The 18,481-nt window shown below is 42.3% G+C and overlaps 1 protein-coding gene and 1 non-coding gene across 2 annotated transcripts in view; both read left to right on the top strand.

The window, feature by feature from the left end:
- Positions 1-18,481, top strand: part of St8sia2 (ST8 alpha-N-acetyl-neuraminide alpha-2,8-sialyltransferase 2) — a 64,594-nt gene that overhangs the window by 14,595 nt on the left and 31,518 nt on the right. The window contains exon 2 of the mRNA XM_048790142.1: positions 14,682-14,800. Within this exon, the coding sequence (XP_048646099.1) occupies positions 14,682-14,800 (119 nt within the window). The remainder of the gene's footprint in view (positions 1-14,681; positions 14,801-18,481) is intronic.
- Positions 1,489-1,627, top strand: LOC125612547. The gene has a single exon (XR_007342967.1). It is a non-coding gene; the product is annotated as a small nucleolar RNA U109 (small nucleolar RNA).

Here is an 18,481-nt window from a genome sequence, read left to right on the forward strand (position 1 = left end):
GAAGAAAATAAAATGCACAAGGTTATTCTTTGGCAGACTCCCTTCTAGGCAGGGTCCTCGGAACATCATCTGAGAAAACAGTAGAGCATCAGGAAGCATGGTTTTACCAAGGTTAACCCTCACCGTTTTCTTTCCTCCATGACTTCTGATGTCTCCCTAAATGTCTGCACTATTGAAAAGCAACCTCCCTAGGGACAGCTATTCCAAGAGGATTGGTCAGGCTCCACAGGCAGCAACTGGTTTGTTTGGGCAGTAGTGTCACCTTCAACAACACTGCAAATGACATGCACATCTGTATTATTCAACTTTGTATCTCTGTGACCAAAATATCTGAGAAGAACAACTTAGAGGAGGGAAAGTTTATTTTGCTCATGGTTCAAAGGTTCAGTCCATGGTTGGCTGAGTCCATTGGCCCCGAGTGAGAAAGAATATCATGGAGGAAAGGCATGGTGCAGGAGTGCTTCTCTGTTCATGGCTGATCAGAAAGGAGGGAGAGGATGCCGCAGTCCGGCTGCAGCAAAATAACCGGGGGGTGATGAACAACTTGTGTAGATTGATACAGCAGGAGTAGGAGCCGTTTATTGTAGGACAACAGAGGTATTTATACATTCCACACAGCTTATCTTAATTTGCATAAACTCGATACATCAGTCAACCAATAAGAAATCTCCACACTTAATGGCTCACTGGCATTACTTCACAAACCACTCCCTCTGGCATTTTGCCAGGCGCCATCCAGACTTGTTTACAGACTCTAACATTTCTCTGGCAAAATGCCAGGCACCATCCTGACTTGTTTACAGACTCTAACAAGAGGAGGGTGAAGGGACCTCAGGAAAGATGCATCCTTCCAAGGCATGCTCAAGTGACCCACATTCTCCAGCCATGCCCCATTTGCCTGCAGGTACCACCCAGACAGTTTCTCAAACTGGGATGAACTGATTAGATTGCAGCTTTCACAGTCCAGTCATTTCACCTCTGAACATTCCTCATCAACACAGGAGTTTTGGAGGGACACCTCATAGCCAAACCATAAGGGCATCTGTCTAGGGCATCTCAATTTAGTCCTACAGCAAAGTCTCCATTTACAAGACTGAGAGAGGTCCAGAGCAGCAAGACAGGAGCCCATCAGGATCCAGAACTCCAGTCTCCTAACTGATGGTCCTGCCCATCCTCCTTTTTTCTGACACTGAGTCTTCCTGAATAGTGATCATAATGGCCACCAGAGCAGAACATGTGGCCATTTCCCTATGACCAGCCATGGTCATGAAGGAGACACATCAAACACACAGAAGAAAAGCAACTTCAAAGTTTTCTCCAGCCCAGGTACCCTCCAGGAATTTTCTCATGAAAGACTGCAGCTGACGTTAATAGGGATGCTGTGTCTGAATGCAGGTCCATCAAGAAGGGAACAAAAAGGAAGGAAGAAAGCAAGGTTGAATGCAGAGGACTTTCAAGTCCCCGCCAGGCAGGTTCAAGAGCAGAGCATGTCATGTTGGACAGGCATTCTGTATCTCTTGAAAGAGCATGGATTTATCCATACTAGACAACATGAATGAAATGAGACGTTCTCAGGGCTGCCAACCTTTCAGTTAAGGTTTTGTGGCAGTATACTTCTTCTACAATAAAAAAGGGGAAAATGACAGTCGAGGTTAATGCTGCATATGCAGCAAGAGGCCCAGTGACTGTCATTAATGGAGACTAAATAACTGGGCAATGGAAGATTCAGTGAATTTTCATATGAAACTGTTCCAAAGTATAGCTTTTAATGTCTGGGCCATGTTTTAACCTTATTGGTGTGATGTACGTAGAGAGTCTAACTTGAATATTTTCTCAATTAGCTAACCAACTGTCTCACAACTTATTTGTTGAGTAACCTTTGCTTTCTCTTGATTGTTTGGTATGCCCTTTACTGTCTATTAAATTCTTAACTGCCATAGGTTAAAGGCAGGTGCAGGGACAGCCTTCTGCAGGCACACGAGGTTTGGCCACCTTTGGATCACCCTCTGAATCCCTGTTCTGTGGGTTTACTTGTGGGGTGACCCTGGAAAATTTCATAACCTTTATGAGCTTTGAGTGTCTTGTGTATAAAACAGAATAAGAAATAAGAACACTAATATATCAGCCCTCTGGCACAGTGCCTGACACATGGTAGGGCTCAAGCGAATGAAGTAGTCATTGATATTTTAATTGGTCTGTTGGAATCTGCCTCTCCTTCACATGCTTGTCTGGAATAAGGCTTGTCACCTGGGATAATTTAGACATCACTCTCAGGAAGTAAACCTTGGTGGCAGGAAGGAGACAATTTAGTTTGGAAATAAATAAAAAATTATGACAATGTTTTCTACTTGGAAATTTTATTTAACTATCACTTTAAAAGAAAAAACTATAGAAGGTAATACTGAACAAAATCTTATTGAAGTGATTATAAAGATTTTAATTGTGGGAACTTCCACGAGGGGAACCAAAAGAATCAAGGAGGTATTTTATGTCATTGTAAGTGGACCCTTAAAATGTTGCGAAGAGATTATTTAAAATAATGGATTTCTGAGCCAGAAGGAATCTTGATTCCCTGTAAACTCAACCCATCCTTTCACTTGGGATTGTCATCATGTCTCTTCACAACAGCAGGTCTCCTCCACAGTGTTCTCACCAGGGGTTTGCCTCTCTAGTCTTAAAGTGGAGAAGCTCTGCCCAGGGCCACGTGGTGATCCAGGGAGAAGGTACACACCAGACCCAGATCCAGGAAGAAGGAAGTGGCCACCATTGCTGAACACTGATGGGGTTCAAATAAGATAGCAACTGAGAAATGCCATTGCAGAGTGGTCATATGAGAGCTCCTTGGACGGAGTGACGGGGATACAAACCAGATTGGAGAGGAACAAGTAGAGGATGGAGTGAAGAAACAGATGACCAGTGTAGACATGTTTCAAACGTGCTGGTGAGAGAGAGAGATAACTGAGGGGAATATTAATAGTAATTAATAATATTAGTATTATGAATAGTATTTATTATTATTATTTATTATTGTTGCGTAAAATTGAGATAATATTGAACAAACATATATTTAAATGCTCTGAATGTGAGCCAGCAGCATGGCATAATAATTAAGATCTGAGTTCTTCAGTCAGCCTACCAGGTGCAAGTCCTGGTGGACCTTTTCAGTGGCTCTGTGGGCCCAGGAAAATTTTTCACCTGCCCTGAACCTCAGTTCCTTCATATGTAGAAATGGATAATCATTCCTGCCCCTCAGGACAACTGCAAGGTACAAATGAACTCATGTGAAATGTGTGGAGCCTACTAATGTAGCCCAAGTTACATTAGTCCCAGGGTAGATATTAGAATTATTACATAGCTAAAGAAAGCTGTTGAAGACATGGAAGAGAGAAAATGTGGCCAATAATAAGAGTCTCAAAAGGCAAGACGGGACATAATTCAGAACACAAGCAGTCACTTGCATTGGATAAGAGGACAGCTGGTGTCTTCATTGTAACAAGAGAAAGGCGGGAGGCTGAGTCCTATTAACAAATATTTATTGACCCCTAGAGATACTGTGCCCAACACTGGGGATGGCAGCCAAAAGACAGGTCCGTGAGTTCATCATAAAGCTTACATTCTAGTGGCAGAGTCTGACAATGCCTTTAATAAATGAATATAGTTATGAGAAGATTAAAGCTGGAAGTCTGGTAGGGGGAGAGCCACAGTGGTCAGGCTACATCGAGGCTATTTTAAATGGAGGTTCTGAAAACTGCCCCCCCCCCCCGCCAAAAGATGACATTTGCACAGAGATTTGTAGGAAGAAAAGCATTCCATGGGGTTACCTGAGGGACAGACATTACGCAGATAGGGAACAGCTAGTACAAAGGTCCTGAATCTGGAGATTGCCTGGGTGTGAGTGGGTGAGCTGCAGGTGGAGCAGCAGGCTTTCCCTCAGTCCCCTCTAAGGCATGCTTCCAGGAAATGGAATCCTCTTTCTACAGAAGAGGGACACCTTCAACTTTTTTGATGCATATCTTCATTTTGTAACTCTTTAGAGCATATGGACTGTGCAGGAAATATGGAAATATGCCTTTGTGGCAATACTGGGATGAGCAGGACCCCAGACTATGCTTGGTTGCAGTCTCTGTGGTTGGTGGTGAAGCTGAATGCATGGGACAGTAGTAGCTGAGGGTAAGGACCACCTGTTGCAGGTGAGGACCAGGAAACCAGGACACACACAATAGGCCCTGGCTCACCATAGAGCAGGAGGACTAAGAAAAGTCACCATGGCCACAAACATCTTTAGAAGTCGACTTCTCTTCCAGCTTTTCACCAGCTCCAGCTCAATCGACAGCATACATATGGATCACCTTGGAGTTTTAGCTGCTTCAGTTTCTGGATTTTTGAATGGTAGGGATTTTAGAATGCAGCATAATCTTCAATGTCTGTAATGTAAAGTCTGTCTCCTTTAAAAGAGACAGGAATGTAAATCGGAGGACAAGCCTTATGTGAATTAATAGCGCCAGCTAATGTATCTTCCCTGGTCAGTACCTCCATTTACTCTGAAAGTGTTCTCATTTGGATAAAATACATATATATATATTGTGGACCCTCTGGTTATAAGTGACCCACAGTTTCATGATGAGAAAGAGGAAAGATCAGGAATAAGGATGGTGGGAAATTCTTGGCATCTGAGTGACTTGTTTACTTGCATTTTGATGTGCAGATGCCTGTAAGTACTTTTATGTAAAGACTAGGAAAATTGACTGGAACATAATCAAAGCTCTAGGTTCTAGGGGATGTTTTCTGAAGTTGAGCAAAGGAGAGAGCCAAGAGTGAACTGGCACCTTTTTGTACACCAAAGAAAGCTGATTAACAAGCAAAAATTTGGTAAAATCAAAGCAAATGGACAAATCAAATGAAGCTAGTATTTAAGTGAAAAAAGAAAAGATAGCAAGAAAAGTGCTGAGCAGTCGATAAGGAGAGCTCGGGGATATGAAAGACAGCATGAGCTTGCTGACTTAACACTCCCTGTTGGCCTCTGCAGTACCCTCCCAGTGCCAGAGATTTCAACTCTCATGGAGACACCACTGTCAAGGCTGAAACCTACACTCATCTCCAGAGCCACCAAGGCCAGCAGTACCTCAGTATCGATGAGGTTCAAGAGCATCAGCACAGGATATGACTTGCAATATACGAACAAGTGTCCTAAATTCTTTTGTGCATGGCAGGAAATCTGATAGGTCTAACCTGATGGGCAAGAAGTTGCATGTTTGGAACGGAAGGAAAGCATTGGCTTGGGTAGCACGGATAATAAGCCTACATTTGGTGCAAAAAACATACTAGAAGTGTCACTTGTTCCTTGTAAAACTGAGGCCATTGCAAGGGGGGCCCCTGTGCTATCATGTTGGGTCCTCTGGCGATACAGAAGTGACCATCGAGTTCCAACCTTCAATATTCTCCATGATGGTTCTCATACTGGTGATGATCTGGTAGGGCAGGAGCTCATGGTCCTCCCTGTTGGAGCTGAGACTTTAGGAAAGCCATGCTTAACCATAAGGAAAATAAGGCTAACATGACTTCTTTATGGAGCACAAAGCGGCATCTTTCTCCTCACATTCTAGAATGGGGTAAGCAACATTCTGTAGCTCAAAGGTCACACCCAGCCACCTGCCTGTTATCATGTGGTCCTCAAGGCAAAAAATGAAAAAAAAAAAAAGAATATCTTTTAACATCTAGTGATTTGCAACATGTGGTACAACCAACTGTTCTAAATTTTTGCATTTATTCGCTCATGTAATCTTTCCAACAACCCTGGGAAATTGATACTATTACTCATTCTATAGAGGAGTAAACAAATGTAAGCTTATCCAGATAGGATAAGTAATAAGCTAAGATTATCAACTAGTAATTATTTGGGGAAGATTTCAGACTCAGAGCATCTTATCTCAGAGCTTGCTCTATTAATCTACTTTCTCATATGAAAGGTTCTCAACACCATAAAGGTAGAACATAAGTTCCAAAAAATATTTGGATAACACGTTCCAGAGAGTTGACAGGAGAGAAGATAACAGTGTCTCTGAATCAAAGGAAGGCTTAGCAGAAGATTGAGCCCACATTTCCATCATCATGACAGGAATACCAACTCAGAACCCCAATTATCAAAATCTTACCCCACAAAAAAGAAATTGCATTCTTCTCATTATAAACCTCATGAAATTTTTTATGTATGAAAAAAATTAGATAGAATTATTATTATATTTTTAATATCATCAATAAAACATTTGTAGAAATGTTTCTCTCTTATTACTTAAGGACATGCATAATATCTTCAGTTTTTCCTCTTGGCTTTATAGAAGCCTAAAATACTTATTGTTTGGCTCTTTAGAAGAAAAGTTAGCCAACTCCTCCCTAGAAGATGCAGAGTCTTAGAGGTGCCATGGAACGTGATTGGCAAGGACAGCTACACTTAAGGTGGTGAACAGCATGGGCACAATCCTCCAGGTCTTAGAGTTTCTCAAGGTCTTTCGAAAATATGACCTTGGACTTCAGGTCTCCAAATCACCCCAGCAATCACATCACCATAGCCCACCTGGTAGAAAAATGCAAGGCTTCCATCAAGAACTACCCAGCAGTAATCATCGAAAATTCCTTGCGCCAGGATGACTGGGAGGTTTAGAAGAAAGTCTCCATTAGTGCTGATCATACCATGAGGTCAGTAATTGTCTCACTGGGACCAACCCAGAAGGAACTGCAAAGATTACAGGGGAGGACTCATGCCAACTGCCTCTCACTCACAGTAGGTGGTGAAATTATCATTGCCAGTCTCCTAGTGAGGACCCACACTGGGTCACTCAAGGATGAGTCCTCGTGCTCATCTGAGCAAGTACAGGCAACTCCTCAAAGAGAGGAGGAGATGGGCAGCGGAGCTCAATTTGCTGGCAACAAATTGAGAAAGCTTCTAGCCAGATGAGCTCTCGGCAAGGATCCCCTGAGCCACCACATACTGGTCAAATATTGGGCCCTCTTCTCCCTTCAAATCACAGGTCCTTAGCTCTGGACACCAACCTGCAGGGAGTAGGGAGTGCTTTTCCCTCCAAAGAACATGATGTTCTGCCTCTTACACCTGTCTCATCAAATGCCAGCCTTCTGATCCAAGCTATGTGAATGAACTTGAAAACGTGACATTAAATGAAAGAAGCCAGATGCAAAGGAACAAATACTGTGTGATTCTACCCATGTAAAATATCTAGAATAAGGCCAGGTGTGGTGATGCACACCTGTAATCCCAGGCTGAGATAGGAGTTATCAAAGTTCAAAGCAAGTTCAAAGCCAGCCTCAGCAACGGCAAGTCGCTAAGTAATTCAGTGAGTCCCTGTCTCTAATAAAATACAAAAATTGGGCTGGGGATGTGACTCAGTGCTTGAGTGCCCCTGAGTGCAATCCCTGGTACCCCCCAAAAAAAAAATCAAGAATAAGCAAATTCATAAAGGTAAAGAGAGAATGAAATTGAGGTAATGAGGCAGGGAGTTGCTTGATGAGTTCAGAGTTTCTGTTTGGATGATGAAAAAGTTCTGGAGAGGGATCATGGTAATTTCTGCACAATATGAATATATTTATACCACTGAACTGCACACTTAAAAATGGTTAGAATAGAGCCAGCCATGTGGGTGCATGCCTGTAATCCCAGCAGCTCAGGTTGGTGAAGCCGAAGGATCACAAGTTCAAGGTCAGCCTTGGCAATTTAGCAAAAACCTCAGCAACTTAGTGAGACCGTTGTCTCAAAGTTTAAAAGGGCTGGGGATGTAGCTCAGTGGTAAAGCACCCCTGGGTTCAATCCCCAGTAATTACTGAAAAAAAAAAGCTACAATGGTAAATTTTGTGTGTATTTTACCACAATAAAAAATTGGGGGACAAACCCTTTGAAACAAAATAAAACTCCTAACCCTAGCTCAGTTCATGAGATTCACCCCAAATCATCCTTTTTCCCACTTTTCTCCCTACCACATGTCCATGGGGCCATATACTTATAGTGTTTCTGGTGTCTCTGCAGGCAGTGGTTTTTATGCACAAATTAGAAAAAAAGCATTCAGTATCTTCCAAAAAATGTGAAGGAAGAACCATCTGCAAATCCATGAATTGTGCTTTGGTTTAATCTCCTACTCTCAAGACTAATCAAGTGTTTAAGTTGGGTCCAGACTCTTAATTAAAGCTGTCAGCTCCTGAAAGTGCATTTTCTGAGCCCGATTCTCCAGTGAGAGACTGCAAACGTGGGGAACTCTTAACACAGTGAGACGGTGCGCTTTACCTTGACTGCACACAATGTAAATTGTGCGTGGTGGACTGGATGAGAAAAACACATTGTACCCCACAAATGCATACACTTAGAATTTGTCAATTAAAATAGTAACAGGCAAAATAAGAATTTAAAAAACCAGTTGGGCTCGGATGAAGAGCTAACCAGTTTTCAGGTTTGCTAATTGCTTTTCACAAAAAAACAGATCCAACTGTGCATGGTGTTATGTTTTGCTATCATAATGTTCTTATTTATTGCCTTAGTTTACAGTATACACTCTACTAGGAAGGACTATCATGTCTGTGATAGGAAAGAAATTGACTTTATAAAATGGAGACCTTTAAAGTGGTCAACCTCTGTCATCACTATGGCTGGAAATATTGTAGAAGGGTCAAATGGACAGTTGTTATTACTAATATTAGACCTTGTTTTATGGAGTTCTTTATAGTGTGCAAAATGCCTTCCCATATATTTTCTCATTTGGATGATCTAAGCATCTGTGTTTGTATGATTTCAGCACTTTGCGAATTATCTTTAGCAAATTTTTCTCACCTGATCATCTTCTGTCACTCAACCAAGCAGGTAGCAGCTTATTTTAATAACATTTGAGACAAAATCTAATTAGTAAAAAAAACCAAATCCCTTGTCAAGTCATGTGATTCATTCTAGAGCCAAACTTCTGCAGTCTTTCTTTGAAAGATGGTCTTCCCCATCCCATGATCACGGCACAGACTTCATGAACATACAGGAACAGGGATGCTAACTTCAGGGAAGACTCCAGAAAGCCTTCATTTAAGGTTGAAGTTCAACTGGATCCACAGATCCCCAGTTGGGCCAGGTCATGTGCATTGTGCAAAGCTACAAAAGTGAACAAGACAGGGTCCTGCCCCATTTTAGTATAGATTTCATTATTATTTAGGTGTGGGAAGGCCAATAGATCAAGAGATGACTGCCATTGAAAAAAAAAAAAGGTTTGTTATACTCCCGGACCCCAGGAGGAGGGGTTCAGCATACCAAGTCAGGGTAGACCAGGAGGCAGAGGGAGAGGGGAAAACTGACAGGAGCCTTTACTGAGGTTTCCATAGGAAGAAACGGGCAAGGCAGGGTAAGCAGACTTAGGTTTGGCTAGTTAGAATAATGGGTTCTGGGGTGTGGAGGCTGTCCCTCGTTGCCTGGAATCTTGCCTTATGGTGACTAAAGAAGGAGAATAGTGGCGCTGAGAGACAGCCCAATAAATGAGTTGGTGGGGTTATGGGCTGTGGCTTGGCAGATTTGTATTGGAAAGACACACTCCCAGGCCAGTCCTTTATTGTTTCCAGGACTTGGCTAACCCTAGCAATCCCTCCAGGGTCAGCAAAGCCCCAGATGTCAATGCATCAGAACACAAAAAATAAGAGAAATAGTGAATCCTACTGTCAGCAGTTACCCTGTGGGTGGAGCAACCCAGGCAGCTGACTCTGGCATACAAACCCAGGCCTCAATCCGTACTCTCTCAACGGTAAGAGGAGGCATTTAGACTGTGTAAATGACAGGATTTCTTTAAATCTGTGGGTTGTGAAATAGTTAAATATGAAAACAAGGTGACAAATGCTGTAACAGAGTGGAGTGCTCTGGGAGGAGAAGGGAAAAGTAGCTGAAAACTGAAACTTAGGGTGATTGTTAGGGAGGTGCAGGGGCTGGGTTTGGGGGTCAGCACGGAATGGTGCTATGGATAAGCTGGACAGCAGGGTGGAATGGGGGATCTGGCTTCTGAGAGGCACCAGATGAAAAACAAAAGTCAGAGGAAAGGTCCTCAATTGAAGGCCATTTCCCCACTGTCCCAGGGGACACTGGTGATGTATGGAGGTAATTTTCATCGTCACACTGTGGGCTGCCCGTGGTACTCAGTGGCTGAGGCGGGATGCTTCCGAGTATCGTACAGCACACAGATAGCACCCTCAGTCCTAACCCCACCAAAAAAGAAATACCCTGACCCAAATATTGATAGAGGTAAAGTTGGAAACCCCTGCACTGGTGAAAATATAGGACATAAAAAATATAGGGATTTGTGATGCCCAAGTCAGCAGGCTTCAGTGTTCCTCAAGGCCTGGCCTAGAGGCAGGAAAAGAGAAAGAGAGGAGCCAGGTGTTAGCAGGGCATTTGGTTCCTCTAAACTTGGGTGTCAGGGACTTGGGGCAGGGGAGGGGAAATGTTGGTCCAAGAGTACAAAATTTCAGTTTCAGGACGAATAAGTTCTGGAGATCTTGTGTACAATATGGTGACCAAAGCGAATAACACTGTATTGTATACTTGAGACATGCAACCAGGTGGATCTTCGGTGTTCTCACCACACTGAAAAAAAAAAAAAAAAGAATGACAAGTCAGATGATGGATATGTTAATTAGTTTAATTTAATCATTTCACAACGTATACATATATCAAAACATCACATTGTAAATCATAAATGCAGGGAGTCCTTAGTATCTGTGGGTGATTGATTGCAGGACCCCCCGCAGACACAAAAATCCAGGGATGCTCAAGTCCCTTGCATAAAATGGTGCAGTATTTGCATATAACCTACACACATCCTTTGAAATACTTGAGGTCATCTCCACTTTGAATACCTAATCTAATGGAAATGTTATGTTAGTAGTTGTTATGTTGTATTGTTTAGGGAATAATGACAAGAAAAAAGTCTGTACGTGTTCAGTACAGAAGCAATTTAAAAAAAAAAATTTTTATGTGAAGTTGGTTGAAGCCATGGATTTGGAGGGCTGACTGTATATTTAATTTCGATTTGTCGATTATACCTTAGTGAGGCCAAATGGGGAACTGACTCAAAAACAAGAAGAATGGATCTTTGTATTATCTCTTAAAGCTGTACTGCATGAGAGCAAAATCTGTATATGTCCAGCTTTGTTAGAGTCCCAAATGGTGTATTCATCAAGAAATTTTTATAAAATGAATGATTTTTAAAAATTCAGTTGGGAGCAGTGTTGGCCTCACCTGGAGCACTCCTAGATTTGGGAAGAATCACCGAGCTGGGCTTGTTGAGGTTTGCTTTTTGTATAAGCAGTTTTAGGTTTTTGTGAAATCAGATCTGTCTGCATTCTCTATGATTTCTTTGTATCCTTCTGAATTAAAAAAAGAAAAGTCTTTCACATACATTCATCAACCTTCATCAGAGACTCGGTAAGTATTATCCTTCTTTTTCTATTAATTTCTTATGGTTTGCCTCCTTTAAATACTTAACTGTTCAATCCAGTCCTTCCCCTGAGGGTGTGCAAGTACTCCTGGTACTCCTTGTGATAATGTAGATGATTTTAGGAATTCCATGGTAAATATTTTTGAATTAATGGTTTTGAGAGTTTTTTAAATGGGTATGTAATCATGATGTTGTCAAACCTGTGTTTCCCAGATGGAATTGTTTAGGATAAGGGCAAGTTTTTAAAGATGAGCCTTTTTTAAAAGTTAAGTAGTTGACAGTGTGTGGGTGATAGATAGGGAAAGCTGGTGAAGGGGATGTGGGAATCACTGAAGTTTGGGAAACATTGGCTAATTCCTTTTGAAGCTTGTTATGCTGTCTAGAGAAGGGGGACAAACTGACTTCCTCCCATCTTACCTCAGATTGTTAAACAGCTACTCCAAACCAGTAATTAGAATTTTCTTTGACAATGATTTTTTTTTAATCACACATCAATTCTTCAATGTAGCTTTTCTGGGTGATCTCTTTTGCCTCGTTAACCTTTCATTAGACTTGGCTATTACTGTGCTTTTAATTATTATACTCAGCTTGATATCTGACCTAGCAGGTTATCTCCACAAGGAGGGCTGATTTTGAGGGCTGGGGTTGGGGGGCTGGGTGTGAAAGGATGATGACCTGTGGGGCAGCACACCCAGCAAAGCTGAGTGGACTCTGGTTACAAGGACCAGAACTGGCTGAGCATTCCCAGACTCCAACTGGACAGTACAAGAGCTCTGCCTCCCAATGGAAAATGAAGAGAGATCAACTGAGTAGCAGCTGTTAAATTAAAATGGTACTGTGTCTTTGAGAACTAGATTTGGAGGGATAAAATTTAAAACCTAAAGGGAGACCAGAATAAGACACTGGTGAGTCCTGTCCTGTTGTCCAGAATCTGACTGTGAAATGGGAGGATATTGCCTGTTGCCAAATAATGTATAAAAGACATTTCAATATATCCAGAAAATACATGCATATGTAAACACACACACACACAGAGACACATATACATAAGTACCCTAATTCTAAGGAAAACAGCTAGAAAAATCCAGACTCAAAATCAGTGTAGCTAGACCTTAACTTTGCCCCAAAGAATTCTCATTTAATCATAGAGTTCCTACAAATGCATGGCTTCCGAAGGATTGTAATTGTTTCTTTGGATCACATCAATACCTTGCTTGAAAGGCTAAATAGACCTTTAAAAAAATGAGAGAACTACAAAGTATTTCCCAAACCACACACTCTGTAAATTGGTGGGAAATGTTTTTTAATTATTAAAAATAATTAGTCTTACGTACAACTTTTCTAAAGTACATGTGGGACACAAAGTGGGGTCCCAGGGACATGCACATTCATCTGCCCTGCACCTGTATGATAGCAAAGTGTGGTGATGAAACTGTGTGTCAGGCAATGGAATTTGTCAGAGTTAAATAGAAGGTGGGACTGGAAAGGGCCTGAGAACACTTTTCCTCCAAAACCTTCTCCACCAAAGGAAATAATAAAGGACTCCCTCCCCACCTTCCTCCTGCCCCCAACCCCTTGCAAGGTGACACCATTAACATTATTTATCCGGCTACCACAAAGCAAATTGTTGTCACAGTTGGTTATTGAGTTAATCTTTAAACTGTTGAGTTAATCTTGCTGCCTCTGTTGAAGTTCTGGTGTCTCAGGTTCGGAGAGAATGTGGTAGACATCTTTTTTTTTTTTTTATTAGTCAACGCTATTTTTATTTACTCACACACTTCTGAATATTTCACTCACCATTCCTTCTTGCATATCAGAAAGCCTTTCTAGAAATCTTATTTCTTTTTTTAATTGATTCTGTTTTTAAATACATAACAGCAGAATGCATTATAATTCTTATTACACATATAGAGCACAATTTTTCATATCTCTGTTTGTATATAAAGTATGTTCACACCAACTCATGTCTTCATACATGTATTTTGAATAATGATGTCCATCACATTCCACCATCATTGCTAACCCCTTGTCTCTTCTCTTCCCCTCCCACCCCTCTGCCCTATCTAGAGTTCATCTATTCCTCCCATGCTTCCCCTCCCTACCCCACTATGAGTCAGTCACCAAGCCTACATCTTGGGAACAAATTTTTACTCCTCACACATCAGATAGATCACTAATCTCTAGGTTATATAAAGAACTCAAAAAGCTAAGCACCAAAAAAAAAAAAAAAAAAAAAAAAAAAAAAAAAACCCAATCAATAAATGGGCCAAGGACCTGAACAGACACTTCTCAGAAAAGGATATTCAATCAATCAACAAATATATGAAAAAATGTTCATAATCTCTAGCAATTAGAGAAATGCACATCAAAACTACTCTAAGATGTCATCTCACTCCAGTCAGGATGGCAGCTATTATGAAGACAAACAACAATAAGTGTTGGTGAGGATGTGGGGAAAAAAAGGTATACTCAAACATTGCTGGTGGGACTGCAAATTGGTGCAGCCAATGTGGAAAGCAGTATGGAGATTCCTTGGAAAATTGGGAATGGAGCCACCATTTGACCCAGTTATCCCACCCCTTGGTCTGTACCCAAAGGACTTAAAAATAGCATACTACAGGGACACAGCCACATAAATGTTTATAGCAGCACAATTCACAGTAGCTAAACTGTGGAACCAACCTAGATGCCCTTCAGTAGAGGAATGGATAAAAAAAAAAATGTGGCATATATACACAATGGAATATTACTCAGCAATAAAAGAGAATAAAGTTATGGCATTTGTGGTAGACATCTTACCACATATGAATGAAAGCAACAGTGGGCAGGAGCTGAGTCATGCCAAAACAGATGTAGAGTCAAGTTAAAGCGGGTGTTGAAGCGTGCTTAGTAGTGCTAGAATAGAGGCTGCACCATGCAAGAGCAAAGGCTAAGTCATGTTAAAACAGACACTGAGTCATGCTGAATCCTGCTGTCCTGTGTGATTAACCAGGGGAGACCAACTCCAATGGGGTTTATTTCCAGACTCAAATGGGAATCTCAAATGAGAACTTTGGTGCTAATTCTAAGGGTTCAAATGGGAAGCAGGGGAGGAGCTGGGAGGCCCACCCCCTGGGCTATGGCTGGGACCAGGATGTTGCCCATTCTGGAGAGTCCGGAGTGAGATCTCGTTCTCCCTCTGTAGCCCTCCAGGTGAGCTGTGGGGTCTCCTGGTGATTGAAGAGGGCTTTTCAAGGAAGAACTGGGTTTATAAATAATGCATTTCCTTTGTCTTGCAGGAATTCTGGAAGCAGAGGTACAATCAGATCAGCTGTGAACAGCTTACATAGCAAATCTAATAGGTTTGTAAATTAGATTTTGTGTTCATTTGTTTTTGCTGTAAGGCAGCTATTAATCTGCTTCTCCTCTTTGCTGGATGGTGCCCTTCTTACTTAGCAAATAGATCTGTTTCATTTCACTTTGGTTTTGCATTCCCCTAATCACTTTTGGGGGGAAGCTGTCGATGAAAGATCACATGAAATGGTCTAAGGTCCAGAGGCTGTAGAGATGGAAATGCAGATGGCTAAGAGTTACTTTCTGGAGAAGAGCCTACCTACTTTGTAGAGCTTGGGCCACCAATGAACTTACTTGAAACTTGCATTTTTGCTGAGCGGTGGAGACCCTGAAGGAAACCAGGACTTTAACCCAGTTTTATTGTGGTAGATGGCTTGTTCAGGAGGTTAAGATGGAAATAATACATTCAAGAACTTTGCTGAGACCCCTTAAAATATGTAGGGAGTCAACTCAGTAATGTTAACCCTGATCATTTAAGGTGCACTCTGAATTCTGAAAGAGCTTTATTATTTCATGTGATGTGATGATGCTACATTGGAAGCCTTGGGGACAGAGCTTGACTAGGGCACAGACTGACTCAGGGGAGCATGCAGATAATTTGCAAGCCAGCAGACCCAGGATTGCCACTGGCTGTGATTTCACTGTGCTTCTAAGTCCCCTTCTCCACCAATGACAAGTGCCCCATACCTCTGACCTTCAGTCTCAGAAGCCCAAGCTGAAGGAGCAATGGAGGAAGTGCCAAGATACTTGACATAAACAAAGGCCACTGCTCGAACTGAAGTTTTTGTCTTGCTTCTAAATGTCTTATTTTGTTCATGCTGGCAATGAGAGTTCATGTTATTCAGAAGACAAGTTTGTTATTTGCCTTTCCATATTTTTTCCTGGGTCTTTTGACCTTAAGAGACCTGTCAAGTACATCTGTCCCTGACTCTGTGTGACTGACTTCAGAAACTGCCCCTTTTGTCCTTGACATCGTTGCTTCTAGATCTCCAGTGACCTCTTGACCACTTGAAGCTACCATGCAAATATTACAGAAATAAAGGGCAAAGCCATGTGTGCCTAAATTCCTCTCTGTTCCACTGTGGAAAGATACCCCCTTTGGGAGAAACAAGATCCTTCCCCTCAAGGCCGAGCCCCCATGGTAACTTGCGGAGGTTTGGGCTTATTGAGTGGGAGAGGTGGGAACTGTCTTGGGAAGCCAGGTAGCCCTGGATTCAGCTCCTGAGTTTGCTAGCTAGGGCCCCAGGTAGGTAGTGTCACCTTCTGCACCTCAGCTTGCCATGCAAATAGAATAATAATGCAATACATCCTTGGAGGGATTAGAACTATTGAATGTAAGAGTTTATGAAGATACTCCAATGACGCTTGTTATTATCACTGTGGGTGTGTTTGTGGTATGAGAAAATGGTGACTCAGGGTGTGTTTTGGGAGTTGGGAAGTGACACAGCTTAAGGCTGAAACATACCCCAGGTGCCACATAGGGGATCAGGGAGAGCACTGAGAATAGGAGGGCACATTCACTAAAGTGGGATATTTCAGCTCTGCAGTCCAGCCGTGTTTGTATGACACAGAACACGCGAGAAGACCTCCTCATAGAGGCAGTCCCTGGGGATATCTGATCCATACCTTGTGAGACAGATAACAAGGCAGAGGCCAGAAACCCAAAGTGACTTTCCCACATCCTCCAGCCAGGTAGCAACAGAGCTAGGGTCCAGTAAGTCCAGTAAGATTTTGCAGCAATGCGAGGTCCCATCCAAGGTTACAGTAGAAAGTAGGGACAGAAACAGGATTTGGCTGCTCTCCAGGGCAGCATTTATCTCTTCCCCTTTCCTGCTTTCACCACCCTGTGTCTCAAATACGTCTGAAAAGCCCTTCTGGAAGTCTCTGAGCAGATCCCCTCTGCAAACCTCTGCAATAGCCTACCTCTGCAGGTGCCTCTTTCCTGAGCAACACTGGGCCCCTGCAATATGCCCCAGTTTCTGGGGAGCATCACGAGGACTGAATCTACTTAAAGCCATGAGATGCTGGGCCCTGGTCACTTATGAGAGCATCAGCAAGCCCTTTAGGCTTGTCCTAACAAGTCCTTACCACTAACATTACAGCATCTCTGTCACTTATACTACTGTAAATTGTGGTAAAGCTTAGGGTATTGGGATATAACTGCTGAACCCATAATCCCAAGGTCACTGCCCCTGCCTGTGGTCACAGAAGTAGGCAGGACCAAAAGGATGCAGCCATACCAGTTCCTCCTGAAGCCTCATAAAAGAGCAGCCAGTGGTACATGCAGGGAATACCGGTGGTCCTTTTAGAGCTCTAAAACCTCAGGGCTGGATAGTTTCCTCTTCTACACTCTCCTTCCATAAATAGGGAAACGATGTCTCTGAGCGGTAAAGCGATTTATCCATAGTCACACAGCTTACAAAATCCTTCCACTCTACTCTGCTTTCTTTCATGAAAATAGTCAGTATTCCAAAGGGTCAGCTTTTCTGTTTCCTCTTATAGACTCCTTTAAGACTGCATGCTAGAAGTCCACCTGCCTTTCATTGTCTGTCCTCTGCAAAGTTACATATATTTGGATCTGAGATGAGTAGTAGCATCCAGAGGAGACAGGAGTATTGAGGAATGGAGGTGGGTGAGTGGGAGGAATGAGGGAGACAATATACACCCCCACATGGATTTCTCCTCTACCTGCAAAAAAAGGAAAAGGAAACATTGGGTTTAGAGCTCATAACAGGATTTCATCTCTTTTAACTTGGAAAGGACAGAGATGTTTGGTTTAGACTCTTTAAAGTCCCAGAATGCAGCATCACAAATCCACTTATCATTCTAACTGGGAGGACCTGCTGTCAGCCCAGACAAAAGGAACTTCGGATGTGACCCAAATGCATCTGCGTGCATACAGCAGAAGGCAGCCTGGCTTTCGTGCTGCCTTTAAAGATATAATTGTAGCCTAGTTTCTTAGAAACCTACTAGCATAGATTTCAAGTCTCTGAATTCAAGTGAGTCCTCTAATGCCCGGTGTTACTGAGTCAGGTGGAAAGATGGTTTATACCCAGAATTGTGATCCATCCCAGGCACACAAAGCCAGTCAGCTCCTTCATCCACTCCAAGCTCCCCCAGGATCAATTTCAAAGTCAAATTCAACACTTATTTATTGAGCACCTGCTATGTTAGACCATGAGGGAATGTAGGAATGTGTGCAAGAGATTCCCCGCTTGCATTCTAGTAGGACAGAGAGACACAGCATGAATAACTCTGTCACCGGCAGATGTTTCTTGTGTCAACAAAAGAGTGATGGGAATGTGGGGGAGGAGGAAGAAGCCGCAGTCTACAGAGACCTTGTCCTGGCATAAGCTTTTGTCTTCTCTTTATTGAGTTTGCAAGCCATTGTATGATGCTTTGCAGCTAATAGAACTGTTACTTGTGGAGTTTCTTATCAATAGCTTAAATAGGAAACATTACTATTCTGGTGTGACTGCCAGGTTTCACTGGGAGGAAACATTGAGGGTGGAGGGGTAGAAAAATAGTATTATCACCCCCCTTCCTGTCTCTAAGAATGTATGTAGGTTATACCCGAGGGAGAGAGTTTGTGCATTCTAGAAGATAAATAGACTTCCTTCGCTTCTCAGGTAATAACTGCAATTTTGCTCTTCTGAAGTTTACATTCAAGCTCGTGCAAAAACAAAACT

This window comes from Marmota marmota, unplaced genomic scaffold, assembly GCF_001458135.2.
Source record: "Marmota marmota marmota unplaced genomic scaffold, marMar, whole genome shotgun sequence".
NCBI lineage: Eukaryota > Metazoa > Chordata > Mammalia > Rodentia > Sciuridae > Marmota > Marmota marmota.